At 35.2% G+C, this 21,353-nt stretch overlaps 1 protein-coding gene across 1 annotated transcript in view; it reads left to right on the forward strand.

The window, feature by feature from the left end:
- LOC143236054 (uncharacterized) overlaps nucleotides 1–21,147 on the forward strand; it is a 35,933-nt gene extending 14,786 nt beyond the window's left edge. The window contains exons 6-8 of the mRNA XM_076474309.1: nucleotides 7,392–7,462; nucleotides 11,565–12,234; nucleotides 17,920–21,147. Coding sequence (XP_076330424.1) covers nucleotides 7,392–7,462; nucleotides 11,565–12,234; nucleotides 17,920–18,054 — 876 coding nt within the window. The 3' untranslated portion in view covers nucleotides 18,055–21,147. The remainder of the gene's footprint in view (nucleotides 1–7,391; nucleotides 7,463–11,564; nucleotides 12,235–17,919) is intronic.
- Nucleotides 21,148–21,353: the final 206 nt, after the last annotated feature.

The following is a 21,353-nucleotide window of genomic DNA, read 5'->3' on the forward strand; positions in this document are numbered from 1 at the left end:
AGTACAAAGAAGATATACGTTTAGAAACAAAAATTATGGCTTTTCTCCTTCTTTGAAAAACGTTATTGTTTTGTTTCTTGTCTTTTTGGGGGTTCTGCTTCTTCTACTCTTTCATAATACTTACAGCCCCCCGGTGGGGTATCGATAAGTCTACAGACTTACTACACTAAAATCCGGGGTTCTATTCCTCATGGTGGATACAACAGATAGACCCATGTGGTTTGTCTCTAAAAGAAACAAATAGTCGTACTTATATTATGTTGAAAATTTACTTTTAATGTGGATATAATAATTTTGTTATATTAATTTATATACGTGTGTCTTGTGTATCAAAGATGTTTTATAATAGTTTCTTCGACTGTTTAACAAAAGGCCACACAGTTTCTAAATACAAAGTTTCTCAACAAAACTACCAATGATCAGAAGAAGAATACTTATAGTTATTTGCTGTTGGACCAAACCCAGTGGCTCATCGGTAAGTCAAATGGGCAGATTTTAACGATGAAAATCGTCTTACGATAATCGTGATGGGCACAACTCTGATAGCCCACTATGTAGCTTTGTGACTGACAACAAAATAACCAAATTTTACTGTTAACAACCACGTTTCTTGACAGCATGGCCACGTGGTTAGGGCGCTCGACTTGTAATCCGAGGGTCACAAGTTCAACTGTCCGTTACACCAAACATGCTCGCCCTTTCAGCCATGGGAGCCTTATAATGTGACGGTCAGTTCCACTATTCGCTGATAAAAGAGAAGCCCAAGAGTTGGCGGTGGGTGGTGATGATCAGTCACCTTCCCACTAGCCTTACAATGCTAAATTAGGGACAGCTAGCGCAGATAGCCCTCGTGTAGTTTTGAGCGAAATTCAAACAAACAAACAAACGTTGCTTGAAACGAGAGCGCCATCAATAGTTCAGTGTTTATGTTCTGTATTAATATTTCTATTTCAGCTACAAGCATCAGAAATTACGTTCAATATCGTTTAGTGTTATATAGAAGGTTTGCGTCTCTGTCCAATACAAACACACACACACAAAATAAAACCTCACACCAACTAAACTAGGATAAAACTAGAAGAAAGTATCCTTTTACTAAACAAACCGTGTTTTTCCACTAACAGTAGTTTGGATGTTTTCAGCATCTTTAGTGACTGATACCAATGTTCAGCGGCGAATGCCACGTGCTTAGTGGCTAATATCAAAGATAATTTAAACCCTATAACCCGAGCCCTTTCAAAAGATAATCTTTTCTTGATACGTTGCATAATTTTACAAGGACAAGATCGTTTTGTAAAACACAAATGGTGTCTCTAGTGTCCGTGAATTGGTATTTATATATTCATAAAACATTAAAATAACACCATCACACACACATATATGTATCAAAATAAGATTTATATTTAGTCGTTTAGCGATAATAGGCGCATCACTAAAAATTATAATAATACTTTTCAAATATCCCATTTGTACGTTTTCTTCTTGTTTATTCGTGAATTTAAATATAGAGACATTGGAACTAGTGACAACAGGAATAAAAAAAAACAGCGTACAGACAAACTGTGTAAAATTGTTTATTGGTTCTCTTGTTGTTTGCGTCAGTAACCGTGAACGCCAATTGCTGGGCTGTTATTATTTATTTTATTTTCATTTTCAGACCAGGTTGTAGCAAGGAAGAATTTTCTACTTTATATTTGTTTGTCTGGTGATAATGTTTCTGAAGTTTTTATTCGACAAGGTTTTGGTAACTTATGGACAATATTACAATAATATATATCCTTTAAATAGATCTTTTTAAAAACGTATTGCTGGGATTAAGTCAGACTTGCTCATGCAATTTTGCAACAGCTAAACCCTTTGTTTGTTTGAAATATTAACTAATTATTCCTGAATGTTTCTTTAAATTGTTTGATTAAGTAGAATGAAATTTCCATGAAACATCTGGTAAAACCTGGTACCCATTTTCTGCATTTCTGACCATTTCTCGAAAATTCTCAATTCTGGTAGAGAAACGTTGTGTCAGATTGGAACCGTGTGCATTTTATATCTTCAAATGTTTTGTCTTCAACCTAATCAAAACGTATTAGCTGAAATTCGAATTTTATTTTTGAAAAAAAATTAAGTGTATGCTCACACAATTTCTCAGTTGGCGACTTTAAATAATTAAAGGCGAATTAAATCGACCATCAGACAATCATTTTCATGATTCACTAAGTCACAAACTACATTTACGAAGTATGTATGTACAGCATTCTACACTTTATCGTGATTTGACCAAACCATACTATTTGCAACTGAGCGAATAACTGACAATTAAAAAATACTGACACAGTTTTGGTCAGTATTTCGTTCAATGAAAAGATTTAAAGTTAATTATTCTAACCATGTAATTTACGTGAGTCATCCAAATGTATATAAATTGTTCGTGATTTTAATATATTTGTGTTTTTTTATGTGAAACGTTTATAGATTTTGCTATTAACAACTTCTATCTTTGCTTGGTTTGGAGACATCTGGTCCTTCAATAATAACCTGAAATATTTTAGATGTTTGGATAATATGTGATGTCTTTTCATCACTGAAATTATAGTTTTGGTAAATAAAAAAAATTTGCAAATAAATAAATCTGATAATTTTTCGATCTTCCATAAAATCTATTAACTTTTAAAATGGTAATCAGTTATTTATTTTATATAAGTGATGTGTACATATTGAGATATGTAAAACAGTTAGTTTAGAAGATCATTGAATCTGACTTTCATGTCTTGTTCTGAAGTTACAAAATACGAAGTTAACTTAATCCTGTATTCTGTCGGGTCAGAGACAAACTTCTTGTCTCCGTAATGTGTATTTCATTGCTTACTTGGTAAAGTCAGATTCTGTTTATGGAAGAAGGTAATACTTTTTCCCACCATTACACATTTTCAATATTTAAGAGAGAAGATTTTTTTTACAGAAAATTGTATCGCATCAGATGAATAGCATTTACTAATAAATGAGCTGGTGGTGTGGTTATTATTTTATCTTTTTGTTGACTGGGACATTTTTATAGGTTTTATACTTAGGATTTCTATTTAAGTAAGTAAATCATCTAGGGTTAAACCATTATTGTTATTTAAACACCGGTCTGACAGTCAGGTTGTCTGCCATAGATATTTCATTTTATGGTATTCCACGAAAAAATAAATTAATGTGTTTCATGTATTTCGCCTGTTGTTATTCTAAGCATCCTATAAAAGCTAGAACATTGAAGTTAGAACAATAAGATATGTAGTCAATATCTTCCCTTTCTGAAATGCCCTGCAGACAAATCTTTTCTAGTCTATATAATTATTAATTAAAATTATTTAACAATCAACTAGCTTATGTCAATTTCATACCTTAAGTTTGCACAGCAGTATTTCTGCAGACTTACAACTCTAGAAAGCAGGTTTCGATACCTGTGGTCAGCAGAGCACAGACAGACTTTTGTGTAGTTTTGTGCTTAACCATAAAGAAACAAATACATTAAGTTTAACATCTATAGCAAACTAATTGTTTTTATAGGCATCTCTTTTTCCTGATTAAATAGATTACTCCTATATTTAATGATAGAATTTTCTCTAAAGACAGAAAGGGTTAAAAATATTCCTGCTTCATCTTAACAAAGTTCAAGCTGAGGGTCACAGGACCAAACTCCGTTGCTGAACATGCTCGCCTTTCAGCCGTGATTGTTTTATGATGCGGTGATCATTCACACTATTCACTGGTAAATAGTAACCCAAAAGTTGGCGGCAGGTGACGTTGACTAACTATCTTCTCTCAAGACTATTACTTCAAACTCAGGATAGCTTGTGCAGATATTCCTCAAGTAGCTTTATGTGAAGTTTAACAATCAACGTCTTAATGTTTTATCTTGTTCTAAATGGCAAGCACCACTTGACAGCTAAAATGTTAGTGATACAGGCATCAGCCAAATGATAAATAAATTGTTCTTTCTTAATAGTGTGAAATATTTTCAATGTGTAAGATAGATACTAACGTTACCTTGATTATTTACGTGGTGTCCCAAGCTTTCCTTATAAATAACAATTGAACAATTTAAAATAAAGGTTACATATTGTTGTGAATGAGTATCCGGCATAGCTAGGAGGTTAGGGGCGCTCGGCTCGCAATCTGAGGGTCGCGGGTTCAAACCCCATCACACCAAACATGGTCACCCCTTTCAGCCGTGAGGGTGTTATTAAGTTACAGTCAATCCCACTATTCGTTGGTAAAAGAGTAGCCCATGAGTTGGCGGTGGATGGTGGTGACTAGCTGCCTTTTCTCTAGTCTCGGGTGTGGCTTTGCTATAAGAAAACACACACACACCCTATAGTCTTACATAAATTAGGGACGGTTAGCTTTGCGCAAAATTAAAAAACAAACAAACAATCTTGGGAGTGAAAATTTCAGAGGAAAATCAGATGAAATTTCAGTCCTTAGAACTGATAATCAATCTTAAATCAAATATTTTAACTGTGCATCATACGAATAATTATCAGCTAACTTGCTTATGTTGTCCATGTGGTTCCATCTGTTTATAACAATGAGTGTCTTGGTTATCATGATTTTAGTATTTCAACATTCTCAGTTTTGACACAGAAAATATGATGAATTTAACCAACCTGTGTGTAAAAAGTCTTCTGTCGTGATAAATCATTTTCACCCTTAATACTGATACATTCAACAGAGGTTTGAAAATGTTGTTTCAAAACACCTGCACAGATTTATATCAGATTCTTTTGGCAAATCATCAGGCTTAACCTTAACATCCATATATTTAACTGCAGGTGAAAGTAAACTCTCCTTTTGCCGTATTTTTTTAATTGCAGTTTCTGTTGTGTGCTTTAGTAACTTTTTAGGATAGGGGTATCACACCATTCATTACCTTTTAGTTAAAGTAAGTTCTCCTACGCCAGTTTGGCTGTTTTTTATTGCAGATTTTCTTGTGTATGTTTTGATAACTTTTTGGTATAGGGTTATCACACCATTCATCACCTTTTGGAAGATTTGACCACTGTTTATCTTTAATCCTTTTCTCGCCTACATACTGTTGAGTATTAATTAATATATTATGTATAATTGTTTGGTTGTATACTAACACTCATGAATTCCACACCAGAAATGACGTGGTTTTACATGGTTGATTTAGTTTTGACTGTTACATTTATGTCTGTATGTTCTTGCGCTATTAACCACACACAGCTTTTGGATACTTAGGGTCGGTGTGTACATGAAGTGATCTAAGTTAGGATGTGTTATTCGCAGGAAATTTATTTAGCGTATTTTCCAGTTAATAGTTTTTAGCTTCTAATTCTAGTTAATTCGTGAATGTTATCATTGTATAATTTATATACGAACCTGTAACTAGAAGCAAATCAAGCCATTTTAATGTTTTTAAGCTATTTTTTATGCATTTAGGTAATTTTTACGTAATTTTGAAATACTAGACATATGAACCGGATCTGTCAATCAGTAACAAGAAAAGACCAGCTGGTTAGGTAAATCCCATTTTTTAGAGTTGACTAACTGTTTTCCCTCTAGTCTATCACTTCAAAATTAGGGACGGCTAGCCCTGATAGCCCTTTAGTAGCTTTGCGCAAAATTCAACAAAAGAGCAAACCAGTACTAACAACAGAAACGTTGTCTTTAATCGAGTCACTACATGCGAGTAATTCTAAAAGTTTCTAAATGAAGTGATTATGAAACATTGTTTAAGTTAATAGAACTCGAAAGTGTTATATTTGAACACCAATGAATCATAGTGTTAAAATTATCAAAATATTTCTTTTTGAAGAATAATATTTCATTCCTAGCACCACTGTTAGAAATATTTTATTTTGTTTTTTGTAGCTTAACTAACTGTTAGTGTTATGAACAAAAACGATTGAATGATTAGATAAAACTTGTATTTTAAGCGCTACCTGTTGGCTACTGAATCAAGGAATTAGAAGCTACATACATAGCAGTCAAGCTTCTTACAATTCATTTAATTAAGCTCTGCTGTACGTACCACAGAAAAGTCATGTGACTCGAAACAAACTTTCGTTCGAGAGTGTAACACTATATATCACAATAAAACATACCTTTGTCCGAAGGTGTTATATTGTACATCATAAGGAGTTAGAACAACTGGGCCATTGTTATTATAAGAGTGATTAAAAGTACGGATATTTGATTATGGAGCTTTACAAGTATATTGCTTTTTGTAAATAATGTATGGGTACAATTCAAACAAACATAACAAAACTGTTATGGTAATTTTTGTCACGTGTAAGTTTGATATATGTGATGTTAATCCCAGCAGAGTTTAAAAATGGTATGCAAATTATTAAACCAAGTTTTTCATGTGTACAGTAGTTAAGATTGTGAACATTTTATACTACAGTTTGTACATAAAACATTTTAAATGTTCGAAACCTGTTACACACACAATCATAAATCCTGGAAAAGGCTTGTCGCACTAAAAATCGTGTTTTCATACCTGCAGTGGGCACAAAAACAGGTAGCCCATTATTTAGTTTAGCAACAAACAAAGAATTTTGAAAGCCATTATCCCTTCCCCAGTGGTACATTGGTATGTCATCGGTTTTATATTTTGAGAAACCTGGTTTCGATACACCTGGCGGGCAGAACACAGATAGCCCTTTGTGTAGCTTTGTGCTTAATAACAAAAACAAGAGCATCCCGTAGCTCTGTGGCATGTCTGAAAACTTATAACGCTAAAAATTAGGTTTCGATACCCGAGGTGGGCACAGCACAGCTAGTTCGTTGGTAAAATTATCATTCGTTTAATTGTGGTTGTACTGATAACATTTCGTATCCAGTTTGTTTTGAAATATGTGATCATAATGTTAGAACTTTTTATCTGTTTGTTTCTCAAACATGCGAAATATGTTACTTTTATATCGTGCCATCCACATACCTTCTAAGACGTGACTATATTGTTGTTGTGTCAGGCCATGCTTATTTTTAAAGTTCTTAATGGTAAAGTACAATATTTTGAATGGCAAACTTCTCGTTATTACAGTACACACATAAGGGGCTAACCCTTCTTACCCCTTTTTTAAAAAAAAGCGTCCCTAAATAGACACAAACGAATAATATATATATATATATAAAGTTTTGGAAGTATAAAACTTGAAACTTTCAATTACTAATCTGTAGGATGATTTGATTTTTCCTCTACATGGAAACAATTTTGTAGAACAAATATTTTTAACTGTTTTTGATATACTCGTGTTTTTAACAAATAACCTTTAGGCATTGTCTAGTAAATATTTATATGTTAAGTATCTATATAAATATATAGTTACATATACAGTTCATGCATTTTTTATTTATGTAATCGAATATTTCTTTTACTTTAGCTTGGAGAAGATGGCGACCTAAGAATTCGAGCGAGTAGCCTCTCTGCTTTAGAAAATGTTGATTCTGCTAAGTATGTAGACTTTTCTGTTCTTTTGTTACCAGAGTCATGTAAATAACAAAATATATAAATATTTATATATGCTTACCAACTGTAACAGCCATTCTGACTTCCATTTAAAATGATTTATTTGTTGGCTTTGGATATTCCGCGAAACTATCCCAAGGCTATCTGTGTCAATGTTGAACTGGAAGATTATGGGAAAGGCAGTTAATCAGTAGCTACTGCTTCGATTTTTGTTGTTTTTCTCTCTTCTAATCAAATAACAGGATTTGACCATCGCGGTTATAGCGCACCTTAGACCCTAGGGTGCAGAATGTGATTTTCCGGCTGCGGAATGCAAACCATAAATCTCCGAATTCACGCTTCAGTCAGTGCTTTAACCACTAAGTTACCCACTGTCCTGGTTATAATTAAATATATATGTACAAATAAATTTTTATATTGATTTCTGCAGGAATCTTAAGATGCTGCTAATTAAAACGTCTTGAATGAATAAAACCCAGATCTGTAAATAGAGTTTGGCCAACTAAAGAGCAAGCCTCATGTGTCTACCCATTATTTCTCAAGAGTAATAACCTGTAAACCGTTTCCACTGTCTGCATGGCAAAACTTTGTTTGTCTTAGACGCGCGCTCGTTTTATATAATAATTGATTAATTTAATAAGTTTTATTTAACGTAATTCAATTCATTAAAGTTTCATGCCGACGTTAACTTCACTGAGTAACTGAAAAACGTTTTTCTTGTGACTGACAAACAGTAATTATTTTATTGTGAAATTCTAGGTATGACTTCTTAACATTTGAAAATAACTCAATAAACACATAACTTCAACTGACCGAATAATACAGAAATTCGGTCGTTTTCATAAATGTTAATATTCATCGTGTTTTTTTAGTTAGTTCAGTTTGACTGCACCTTCCTTATGATTAATATAATAATTTAATTACATAATTTCATGAAGATGAGCTCATTTAATTCAGTTACAAATTGTAATGTAATTAATTGAACCATGTCAGTTTTTTTTTTCCTTTACGATAAAAAACCAGAAACTCTTAGGGACAGTGAAAATCAGAGCAGCCATTAATTGTACAGGGTGTTTGGAAAGTCACTGTGCAGTTTTGTCTGTTAATAAATGTATAAGTGCACAGTGACGTTCCGAACACCTGTAGTGTCTTTACTTAGACCTCGTTCTTACATTACAGAAACAAGACACAATGATGCCTAAATCCTGTTTTAATCTTACATGGGCCTGTGTATATAAATCATAATGTTCAGTCAATAGGGTTGTTAAAATGTTTGCAAATGCTCGCCCTCCCAGCCGTGGGGGTGTATAATGTGACGGTCAATCCCACTATTCGTTGGTAAAGAGTAGCCCAAGAGTTGGCGGTGGGTGGTGAAAAGTCTTACACTGCTAAATTAGGGAAAAACAAACAAACAAACAAATCAGTCAATAGGGTTGTGCGAAGAAAATATCATAATTTGTTAATACAGAATTTAATTGCATGAAGTCAAATATCCAAGTTTGATTAAGAACCAATACAGTAATATGTCATACGCAGTCTGCTAATGGCTATCACATTATTGCTAATGAATTGTATAATTTTAACTAAATTTCCGGCTAACCCTAGTCGAGTTAACGTTATGACTCTCATAGCCAAAGCTCTGCACTGTGCCGAAATTTGATAAATGATTAGAGGAAAAGTACGTGTTGTGAGGTTTCATAGAGCTCATGACGAATAATTACAAAGAAGCTAGGCCTACTTTCAGAACATATATATATGTCTGTCATTTTGTATGTGTGTCAATAGCTATGAAAAGGCATAAGAATAGTATGGTAATATATAAGACGTGTGTTTACAACACTCCGTGTTGAAAAGGGGAATTTTAACAAAATTGCGCTGGTGGCACAGAGGTAAAGGTAAGAGTTTAATGAGCTAAATATTTAATGTTCGATCTATGTGGTAGACACTTCACACAACTTATGGACTGAACAACAAACAAACAGATGTCATGCAACAAGTGGGCCTGTCATGACCTAGTGGTTAGGGAATTCGACTTACAATCTCATGATCGTAGGTTCGAATCCCCGTCACACAGATCATGCTCGCCCTTTCAGCCGTGGGGACTTTATAATATTATGGTCAATCCCGCTATCGTTGGTAAGAGAGCGGTACAAGATTTGGCGGTGGATGGTGTTGACTAACTGCCTTCTCTCTACGAGAGCTGTTCAAAAAATACGCGGACTGACGTCATAAAACAAAATGTACTTTATTTAGAAGTTACAGGTCTGGGACCCCTTCAAAGTACTCTCCTCCCCAATGCACACACTTATCCCAACGGTGTTTCCACTTGTTGAAACAGTCCTGGTACGCTTCTTTTGTAATGTCCTCCAGCTCCTTCGTCGCATTTGCCTTAATCTCGGGAATCGTCTCAAATCTTCTTTCTTTCAAGGGTCTTTTGAGTTTGGGGAACAAGAAAAAATCGCAAGGAGCAAGGTCAGGTGAGTAGAGGGGGGGGGGGAAGAACAGTGATCGAGTGTTTGGCCAAAAACTCACGAGTTCTGAAGCACAAATTTCGCAGCAACGCGGTGCATCTTCAATTTTTCGGTCAAAATCTCGTAACAAGATCCAACTGATATCCCACACTCTTCAGAAAGCTCCCTGACAGTCAGACGTCGATTTGCCCGCACCAAGATGTTGATTTTGTCGACGTGTGGGTCGTCAGTTGACGTGGAAGGACGTCCAGGACGATCATCATCTTCAATGGACTGTCGACCTTCCTTAAAACGTTCATGCCACTTGAAACATGCCGTACGATTCATAGCAACATCACCGTAAGCCGTGTTAAGCATTGCAAAAGTTTCAGTCGCAGATTTTCCAAGTTTAACACAAAATTTCGCAGCAAGTCGTTGCTCCTTCAGGTCATTCATTCTGAAATCCGCCAAACGAAAAAATCGCACTTCACTTAAAACCGCGTAGCTAATACACAAATGAAGATATCTGCAATCGGGAAATGGCGTCGTAATTAGCTGATCTGTGCAAACCTAGCGACACCAAGTGGATTCCCCTGGAACCAACTGGAGCCGCGCAATTCAAACAGTCCGCGTATTTTTTGAACAGACCTCGTAGTTTATCACTGCTAAATTAGGAACAGCTAAAAATTATTGTATCAAAAAGTGTAAAACTCAACTTTCGTCCCATGTTTTTGTACATTTCTTTGTGTGAAAATGAGTTTAAATCGTGTTTGTATATCATCTGAAACCTGTAATGATTTTATTTCGCGCAATGTCTTGGTTGTAGAGCATCGAAAATTAATGAAATTGTAGCAGTGACTGTTAATGCTAATTACCGTAGATTACATAGCGGGAACACACATGTTTCGTGTACGAAGAATGTTTAAAATTTAGACGTAACCGTCGATTTTTAGACGCTTGTTGGAATTTGTATTCAGATATAATGACACTGCACTCTTTATAAGCCACAAAGAGAATTAACTTAGTGTCTTTGTTTATGTTACTGAAGTAAATGTGTTCAGTTGTAATGTTATAAACGTTATAGTTGTGTTCATATAGAATAGATCTGGCATGGCCAGGTGGGTTAAGGCGTTTGACTCGTAATCTGCGGGTTCGAATACCCGTCACACCAAACATGCTCGCTCCTTCAGCCGTAGGGGTGTTATATTGTGATGGTAAATCCCACTATTCGTTGGTAAAAGAGCAGCCCAAGAGTTGGCGGTGAATGGTGATGACAAGGTGCCTACCTTCTAGTCTTACACCGAAAAATTAGGAACGACTAGCGTAGATACCCCTGTAGCTTTGAGCGAAATTCAGAACAAACCAAACATATAGAATAATGCATGCTAAACGTCGTTAACTTTTGCACTCGTATAAACATAACGGTGCCACTGTACGATTAGCCAGTAGGAATACCGGGTTTCCATGTGAGTAAGCATTCATACACGCCTGGACTGACTGACAAACACTACTTAATTAATTACATAGGTGAACGGTACATTCTGTTCTGGTGTTTTAAACTCCGTGTGACAATGTGAAATTTTACTCTTCTACTTTTGTGTATAATCTTTAATAAAATCCCTAAATACTATAAACAGGAATGAATCCTGGTTGAAATACTCGCCTAACATTTCTGGCCCAAGACAAACAAATAGCGGAACTGACCTAGCTTACCAGTACAGTTCCAGTGAGGACAGTGTCACGGAAGAAGACGTCTCTACGACCACTACACAAGGTTTTCCATACTCTGGAACTGCATCCTCGAGGTCCTCCACCTTAGGCCATACGCGCGGATCTGGTATGCAGAACGGCAATCACACCAAGAGAACAGCTTCAGATTCCACCAGTGCAGCGAAAGACCCTACAAGGTTCCAAAGAAGGGTTGTTCCGATAGGTTTTGGATCAGAAAACACGCAAATGAACGCACTTATGAAAGAAATGGAGAAGAAAATTGCTTCAATGGAAAGAAGTTCTGCTGAAGTAACTTCTTCACAAAGAAATTCTCTGAAACATCGGATCAGCAGCAGTGACTCTCAACGAAGGTCACGGTGCCAGGTAATGATTGAAACGATTGATGATAGGTTGTCTACAGTCCAAATGGCTGTAGATGCACTTGAAGAAGAGGTGAATGTAGCCAGGAATGACGTCAGCAGTGTCCAACATCACTTGAACACTATAAAATCGAATGCTGAAATCACGAATGAAAGAGTTGAGAAAATCAACTCACACATCCACCTGTTAGACGACAGGATGATTTCTACGTTAAAGGCAAGTTCTCTGTTCAATAGAATATCATTGAAAACATTTACATAATTCAATCATGCCTTATAAATAGTAAATATGAAGTACCTATTTAACATATTACAGGATTTTAATATTATGATAACATTTATGAATTTTAATGTGATTTTTTTGTTTTCTGATTTTGCTTTTGTGCTTAGTAATCTGTAAACAACAAAAACTGACTTTTTAAAAATGTTTAAATTAGTTTTCTAGAACTTCAAAAGCTGAACATGGGTAGTATTATGAAGTGCATTAAGTTTTGTAACTCGGGTGGAAGCAGTGATGTTAAACCCTGATACGTTCACACATACATCGTAACATTTACCACAACTCATGACAACCAGCAAGAGACGTGTTTTTTGTGTGTGTTTTTTGTTGCTTTTTTCTTATGTTTACATGATTGAAAGCAGCCAAGATGAAGACTACGAAATCACAAATGGCTGAACGTATATATTTGGGGAAAATTAACAAAATGGATTTTAATACGTAACAAGAGATTATATATAAATATCTTAAGTGATCAGTTGTAATCAGAATTAAATAAATAGTATTATGATGAGGTATCATGATACGCCTGTGATCTGTAAACACTCGATGAGGTATGATGATATGCCTGTGATCTGTAAACACTCGATGAGGTATGATGATATGCCTGTGATCTGTAAACACTCGATGAGGTGTGATGATATGCCTGTGATCTGTAAACACTCGATGAGATGTGATGATACGCCTGTGATCTGTAAACACTCGATGAGGTATGATGATATGCCTGTGATCTGTAAACACTCGATGAGGTATGATGATACGCCTGTGATCTGTAAACACTCGATGAGGTATGATGATACGCCCGTGATCTGTAAACACTCGATGAGGTGTGATGATACACCTGTGATCTGTAAACACTCGATGAGGTATGATGATACACCTGTGATCTGTAAACACTCGATGAGGTATGATGATAAACCTGCGATCTGTAAACACTCGATTTATTTCATCTTTATAATAATCATCCGTTTAAAATGAAAAAAAATCAAAGTCTAAAGTACTTTATCATCAACAAACATTACACCTACCTTTACCAAAGTTGATTTGTTTACACTCTTAACAAACAAAATTCATCGTCTCAAAAAAAATTATTACCTAGCCATAAACAAAGAAAAGAGAATCCTTGACTGCTGAGCACTTAAAATTAGTTTAGGCAGCATTAGAGTAAATTAATATATGAGACAATGTTTTTTATTGGATGGCCTGGCACAGTCAGGTGGGTTAAGGCGTTCGACTCGTAACCTGAAGGTCGCAGGTTCACATCCCCGTCGTACCAAACATGCTCGCCCTTTCAGCCGTGGAGGAGTTATAATGTGACGCTGAATCCCACAATTCGTTGGTAAAAGAATATCCCAAGAGTTCGCGGTGGATGGTGATGACAAGCTGCCTTCCTTCTAGATGATTTCCCTCTAGTCTTACGACGCTAAATTAGGGACGGCTAGCGCAGATGTCCCTCTTGTAGCTTTGCGCGAAATTAAAAAAAACAAACCTTTTATCGGTTATGCTTTTGTACAATAAAAATACCAAAGGGTGTAGGCGTAAACTCGATTCAACTTTATTGTTCATTAGGATCTATACCAACTTACCCTCACATTGAAATTCTTTCAGACATTAAGCTATGAAACCTTGGGTGTGGTCAAATATATCAATGAAAGAGCTTGACCTCCTGAGTCCACAATTGTAATTAAATATCAAATCGGTCAAAATATAACGGAGCTATGGGCTAAAAGTTTGTACTTTAAAAAAACAAACTCCGAGCTGTTTAACGAGCCTGTGTCCCGCTGATAAAAAAAGACTGTATAAAAAAACTATGCATTAATCCCGTCTATCACGACATGCATGATTGTGTTTAACACTCCTACGAAAAGTGGGGCCTAATAGGCCCCAGAGCAACTTGAAAGGTTATTAATATTAGGCTAATAAATTTGTATTTAAATGAAATTGCCATTTCATTTGATTTCATTTCATTAAATATCATTTAAATTTCATTTAAATACAAAATTATTAGCCTAATATTAATAGCCTTTCAAGTTGCTCTGGGGCCTATTAGGCCCCACTTTTCGTAGGAGTGTTAAGGATGGGAGATTACAAGTTCGTAAGTTTATGAATAGGTTTCTTTGTTGTTAAACACAAAGCTACGCAAAGGACTATGTGTGCTCTACTCAGCACGGGTATCGAAACCCGATTTTTAGACTTAACGCTGAGCTATTGTAGGTATGTTTGTTGCACCACAGCTGATAATCGAACTCCAGATTTAACCGTTGTATCATTGTGGGCCATTTTCTTAGTGTTAAATTGGATGTGTTGCACACAGGTATTATAAATAATTTTACTGATTTATTTTCCTCTTACAGTCAATGAAACTATGATATAAGTTTCAAGAGTAAAATGAGTAGAAAACTGGAAGTTAATTAGGTTTCTCAGAAGTGCTTCAGATGAAAACTAGGGAGTTCGGAAGTATGCATTTCCGGAAATGGTTAATGACTGGAATGGAAATTGAAACAGTGAGAGTTAATAGGTGATAGAAATCGGTGTGTGGGGGACACAAACACGAAAAAACGATATTAATATGAAAAACAAGTAGTTTCATGACCATCTTACATAACCTTCCTTTATTTTATTTTTATTATCTTTATTTTTATCTCTAGGTACGAAATTTACTTAAAACGGCTTCATTTGTTAATAGTGAGTCATTATTTTAGATAAAATTCGATTTAAAGAGTGTATTTCCCCTTATATTTAAAATAAAGCTTTGCCCCCCTCCATTCTTGGCTCCCCACCAAGTGCTATTCGTTTCTTTGTTGGTTTTTATTTGTGCATGGTCAAATAACGGTTAACTCAGCTAATCCTAGAAGAACAAAGTTTCACTTGGAACTTCTTATTCCATTATCATGATCAGGTGGTTAGGGCGCTGAGGGTCACATGTTCAAATCTCAGTCACAACTAACATGCTTGCCCTTTAAGCTGCGGAGACGTTATTGTGACGGTCAATCCTACTATTCTTTGGTAAAAACTTATCCCAAGAGTTGGCAGTGGGTGGTAATGACTAGCTGCATTCCCTCTAGTCTTACAATGCTGAATTAGAGACGGTTAGCGCAGATAACTCTCGTATAGCTTTGCGCGAAATTAAAAAAACAGACAATCCATTATCACTCATTCTTAGACTAGCGACTTGGTTATGTGTCACTCTCTGACATTGCAATTTCTGTTCCAACAATCTTCTGCAGAGAGCTTACAAGAGCAAACTTAAGCATGCCAAACCCAAAACCACAAAATACATTGGATTGCATCGGAAGACTTGTCAATCTTGTGGTTCAGTGGAATTTTTGCATGCTTTTTGACGCCATCTTTCTTACGAAAATAGTCGTTTTTAGGTGTGACAGGAACCTTATCAAGTTTTGACTGTCGAACCTTAGCCATTGTTCATTATCTTGTTAGCAACTCTAAAGTACGTTTGCTTGTAGTTAAGCAAATGCTGCACAATAAACTGTCTGTGCTATATTCACCATGGGTATCAAAACTCAGTTATAAGTCCGCAGAGCTGCCACTAGAGGGTCCAGAATGCGAGGAGATTTAATCATATTCACTGTAATAATTCTTTAAATTAGAGTGTTAGTATCTTTTGGTTTTGGTTTTCAGCTTGTGAATACCAGCATTGTTTCTGATTGATCTGAAGAATGTGTATTCATAGCTTGTTGCTGTGTGAGATTATAAAACTGAAATATCTCTTTCTATCAAAGTGTTACGTCACAATGAAGAAGCACAATTTGTTTCGTCGAAAGGTGGATAAGATTCCACTTTAAAAGAGTTTAAATGAGAATGGATCAAAATATACACGTATGCAATCATACAGCAGCCGTGAGCGTTACACAGGTATTTACTCTCTCGTACAATGACCCATGAGATATTTATAATAATCTCTTCAGTAACATGTACAGCCCAAAGAGAACTTTTAACATGCAGTAACAGATGTTCCTGTTCCTATGACAAAAAGAGAGACTTTAAAAAAATGTGTGTGTATATCCAATGCTCTGTATCTCCTGAATGGTTAATTATAGACAAAAATAGAAATATTTATTTTCAAGAGCAAATCACAGGAAAATGATCCATTTTTTTGCAATGTCTGAAATTTCGCATTTATCCATCAGTCTTTACATATGTCATATTCATCCACCAGTTTCTACATATGTCACTTTCATCTATCAGTCTTTACATATGTTGAAAAGATAGTTAAGAATAACTCTTCTGTGTGTGTGTGAAGGACTTTAATGAAAAAAATAAACGAACTTTCTTCTGTCGACTGGGCCCGGCATGGCCTAGCGCGTAAGGCGTGCGACTCGTAATCCGCACGGGTTCGCGCCCGCGTCGCGCTAAACATGCTCGCCCTCCCAGCCGTGGGGATGTATAATGTGACGGTCAATTCCACTATTCGTTGGTAAAGAGTAGCCCAAGAGTTGGCGGTGGGTGGTGATGACTAGCTGCCTTCCCTCTAGTTTTACACTGCTAAATTAGGGACGGCTAGCACAGATAGCCCTCGAGTAGCTTTGTGCGAAATTTCCAAACAAACAAATTCTGTCGACTGATTGAATGAAATGTTTCGAAGGTGGGAGCACGAGCGAACAGAGATGATGTGTTAAAAGGGGACGTATCTGTATATATATTTGATGTTGTTCAGTTTATAATTTTTTCATGTCAGTATTATATACATGCATGATTTTATTGGAACACGTACAATAGATTTAATTTAATTGAATATCTCCCTTTGATATTTTTTATAGAAATTATAACTTCGGTAACGGTCTATTCTTATTCTCGGTAAAATGATAAGGGTCTTTGTAGCTACTTAGCAAACCCAAACACTGCATTGTGTTGTATGCACCCATTAAATCGAACCCAAAATTTTTTCCAACAATGCATTTTAGTCGTCTCCTTTGCTTAAAAACAAAAACAATGCGATTTTTAGGGTCGGCTATAATTTAGTTATTGTAGTTCACATCAATAAGGTAGTTGTTTGTACAGTTGACGAAATAAACGACGACCAACCCACAAGTTAGTTATTGTAGTTTACATCAATAAGGTTGTTGTTTGTACAGTTGACGATATATACGACGACTAACCCACTACTGTGTCTGTCATATCTTATCTTGGGCTACTCTTTTAACAACAAAATAGTGGGATTGACCGTCATAGTATAACGCCCCCACGGCTTAAAGGGTGATCATGTTTTGTATAATAGGGATGCGAACCCGCGACCCTCAGATTAGGAGTCGAATGCCCTAACCACCTGGGTAATGTTACTTACCATCAGGGCTTTTTTCAAGTGCCTCCCGACAGTAATACAGCAATATGTCTGTGGACTTACAATGCCAGAATTCAGGTTTCGATATCTGTGGTGAGCAAAGCACAGATAGCCCATTGTGTAGTTTTGTGCTTAATTTTAAAACAAACAAATTATTTCAAGTATATTTAACACACCAGTACTTTTTACTTTATGTCAATCTTTTAAACTTTAACATTTTAAGAGTCTGTTCGATGAACTTAAAAATTCAGACTGTAGGATAACTAACATATTTTTTTATTCTTTGTGAGTTTGTATACAAACTTATTTTTGCTTCCATTTTACAGGAAACTCAAGCACTGTGTGAGAAAACTCGCGAAGTTTTGGATGATGCTACAAAAGCTAAGAAGCAATATGAGGAATTAAAAGAAGAATGCCAAGTGTTACTTCAAGAGTTAAAACAACATATTAAACATGAATAAGTTTCATATTGTCTTCAGTAAGTTTAAGCATAGTTTTTAACAAAAAATTCATAAGTCTAATCGCCTTTGTTAATACGAAGATACCTAAGCCTATTTGTGAGAAGAGTTCCAGAACTATTTTGCATCGAAATAGTCGTCTGCATGCTGTAAAGATTAAGCTTTAATATTTTTTTAAAACAAATTTCACTAGTCATTGCTTTGCAGTAATTAGAACTTGAAAATAAATTAGTTTAAAACCGAGTTTAGGGAAATGTGCTACTGTTAAAACGTGTTTGTGTTCAACTTTTCAGAGACATTATTCTGTTAGATTTGATTCTTCATGTAAATAGATTTTAATTTCGTAAAGAATGGTGTAAAAAAAAACCAATGTTCCGTCGCAGTTCATCTTGCGATAGTATTAAGAAATGTATTGTATGAAGCCTTAAATTTAAAATACCGTTCATTCTGTGATATGTTTTCTGCTAATCTCAAGATTTAGAAAATTGTGCCAAAAATGAAGAAACTACAGGTTTTTTTTAAACAGAAATGTCATCAACTGACCTAAGTGTATGCAGTTCTATTCCTTTTATATAAAATGCAAATTACGCCGTGGTATATATGTGTGTATGTATACATATGTGTGTGTGTATTCTTCGTTTAAGTCACATAGCACTACAGTTTGTGCATATTACAATTAAATTGCTATAACTAGTAGTAGACATCATTCCCAGATGTTATTACTTTCTATGACTACATCTGGTATCTGATCTTTAAGGTTCTTTTCTTCGGTCCTAGAGGATAGAACAAGCTATTCGATGTGTAACCTGTGTTAAATTACAAATTACGCCTTATTACTCATTGCGTGCGTATAGGTACATTAACAGATATATTGAGATGAGAGATTACGATGTTATACGTTTGACTTTAAATAATGGTATAATTTCTCTTGCAACAAACTGAAGTATTTTTAAATAGTTATCCGTGAGCTAAGCTAACTAAAATCCCAGTGATTGCATTTAAGAGGGTTATTTGTGGAATGATTTATCCCCCCTAAACACTGATTACCTAAAGCAGTTTATTCTAAAACCAACTGATTCGAGGAAATAGGGAGGCTGCCTGGTTTGGTTTCATAACATTTTGAAACTATACAAATATCTGCACTTACTAAAGGAAACTGTTTTAAGAGTTTACTCTTGGTAGCTGATAAACAACAGTTTATTTTGCAGTTGGTTGAGATGTATATTTAGTTGCATGTTTAATACATCAGAAAATTAATTTTAAACAACAAAAACATTCCTTGCTGGTTCTTACAGTTTTTTCCGATACTAGTTTCGGAGCTAAAATGAAGGATTAGCAGTTAACTGTTGTCTTTACTTTCAGTGTTTATTATATTAACTATCCAATGAAATGTCAAATATATTACTAAGTAAAAAAAAAAATGAATTTTGATTTACATTTATGTGTAAATTTAATTTGTCAACAAGGAAGGTGTTTGATATTATTTGTTTGTTTCGTTGCTAATCGCATAAAATCCAATTTTTAAATATATGAGCCTTCACTCTTAATACTCTGGTGGGGGGGGGCACAATTCGATCAGGACCGTTGATTCTTGTTGGGGTGGGGGACGTACCCATATTAAACACACACACACTTTATACAATGACATGCATATATGAACTATATCTATATCACCAAACGCACATACGTCATATGCATGAAAATAATAGCATTACACATAAAATAAATAGCTGCGTCGGTATGCACAGAGTTTCTGGTCCCCTGTCTCCCTATCTGGCACACACCCCTCTGAAGTATCGGTTCAGCAAATGCATTTAACTGTGTCACATTTTGAGTTGTTTATCACTTTGAAGCGGACAAATATGTGATACATTACTGAATTTATCTGTTTTATTTTCACTCCAGAAAACTAAGAAAGATAAAAAAGTCTGAAGTCAAATCTTACACTGTTTCACAGTGTTCGGCAAGAATTCTTGAGTGGGAGTGACTGTAATATATTGGTGCATTAGTTAGAACTTTTTAACGCACTCTTCTTAACAAATATTACAAAGTCTACGAATTGTTCCTAAGCCTATTACTCATTTTAACTCATCATTTATAGGATTAAGTTTTTGTTAGAGTCATCATTTGGGGGGGGGATATTTACCATTTAAAACACTCTGCCCCCATTCCAGTCCCCTGTGTAAAATGTAATTGTAGATCCCGTCGTGATTTTACAGAATTTCCCAATTTTAAAATAATCTAAACACTAAAATTAACTAAAAGGTTTTTACAAATACCAGACGTTTGTCCATGTTTCGCTAGAGAGGTCTGTTAAACGACATACATATATTTTTACTATCTTTCTCTAACGATTATGAAACATTGATTTCTAACACGTTTTCAGTTTCTTCGCAATGGCCTCGCAAGTTTGTAGAATACTGATTAAAAAGTTGGATTTAAAAAGTTTAATAATGTTTTCAATGGTTGGAATATTTAGTTATGTTTTGAGCTCAACTTGATGGTTCAAGAACTGTGTTAAACTTTGAAAGTATTTGTGAAATATCTGGTATGAAATTATGAAAGAAATTGTTTTTTTTTACGGTAAACGCTCATTATTCTCACTAACTGTGATTTTGTCTGTTCATGTTACACCATAATGTGGTTTTTACGCTTCTTTCTGAACCATCCAAACTAAAACAAAAATAATTCTCTCAGTTCAAATATAATATGTATGTGATTTGTATGCATTTTTATAAGAGATTTAAGTTGATATTGGTATTTCTAATGTATTAAAAAAACGTGTTTTTGTGTGAATTTTTTATTTATAATATTGAGTAAAAAATGTTAAATTACGTGTAAAAGTAGGAAATATTTTCTTTTCTTTACAACCAACCAATCAATCAACCAAACAACCAACCAATCAATCAATCAATCAACCAACCAGCCAATCAATCAATCAATCAACCAACCAGCCAAACAATCAACCAATCAATCAAACTTTATCGTACAGCAATTTATTTTATTTTTGATAACTTTGAATACAAAAAATACTGTATGCAAATTTATTAATGCTTAAATGGAATTATATACGATGCAATAAAGTTTCTTAAACAACTTGTGTTTGGTTTGATTTGAATTTCCCGCAAAGCTACACGAGGGTTACCTGCGCTAGCCGTCCCTAATTTAGGAGTGTAAGGCTAGAGGGAAGGCAGGTGGTCATCACCACCCACCGCCAACTCTCTTGGGCTACTCTTTTGCCAATGAATAGTGGGATTGACCGTTACAGTATAACACTCCCACGCCTGAAAGGGCGAACGTGT

This window comes from Tachypleus tridentatus, chromosome 13, assembly GCF_004210375.1.
Source record: "Tachypleus tridentatus isolate NWPU-2018 chromosome 13, ASM421037v1, whole genome shotgun sequence".
In the NCBI taxonomy this organism is placed as follows: domain Eukaryota; kingdom Metazoa; phylum Arthropoda; class Merostomata; order Xiphosura; family Limulidae; genus Tachypleus; species Tachypleus tridentatus.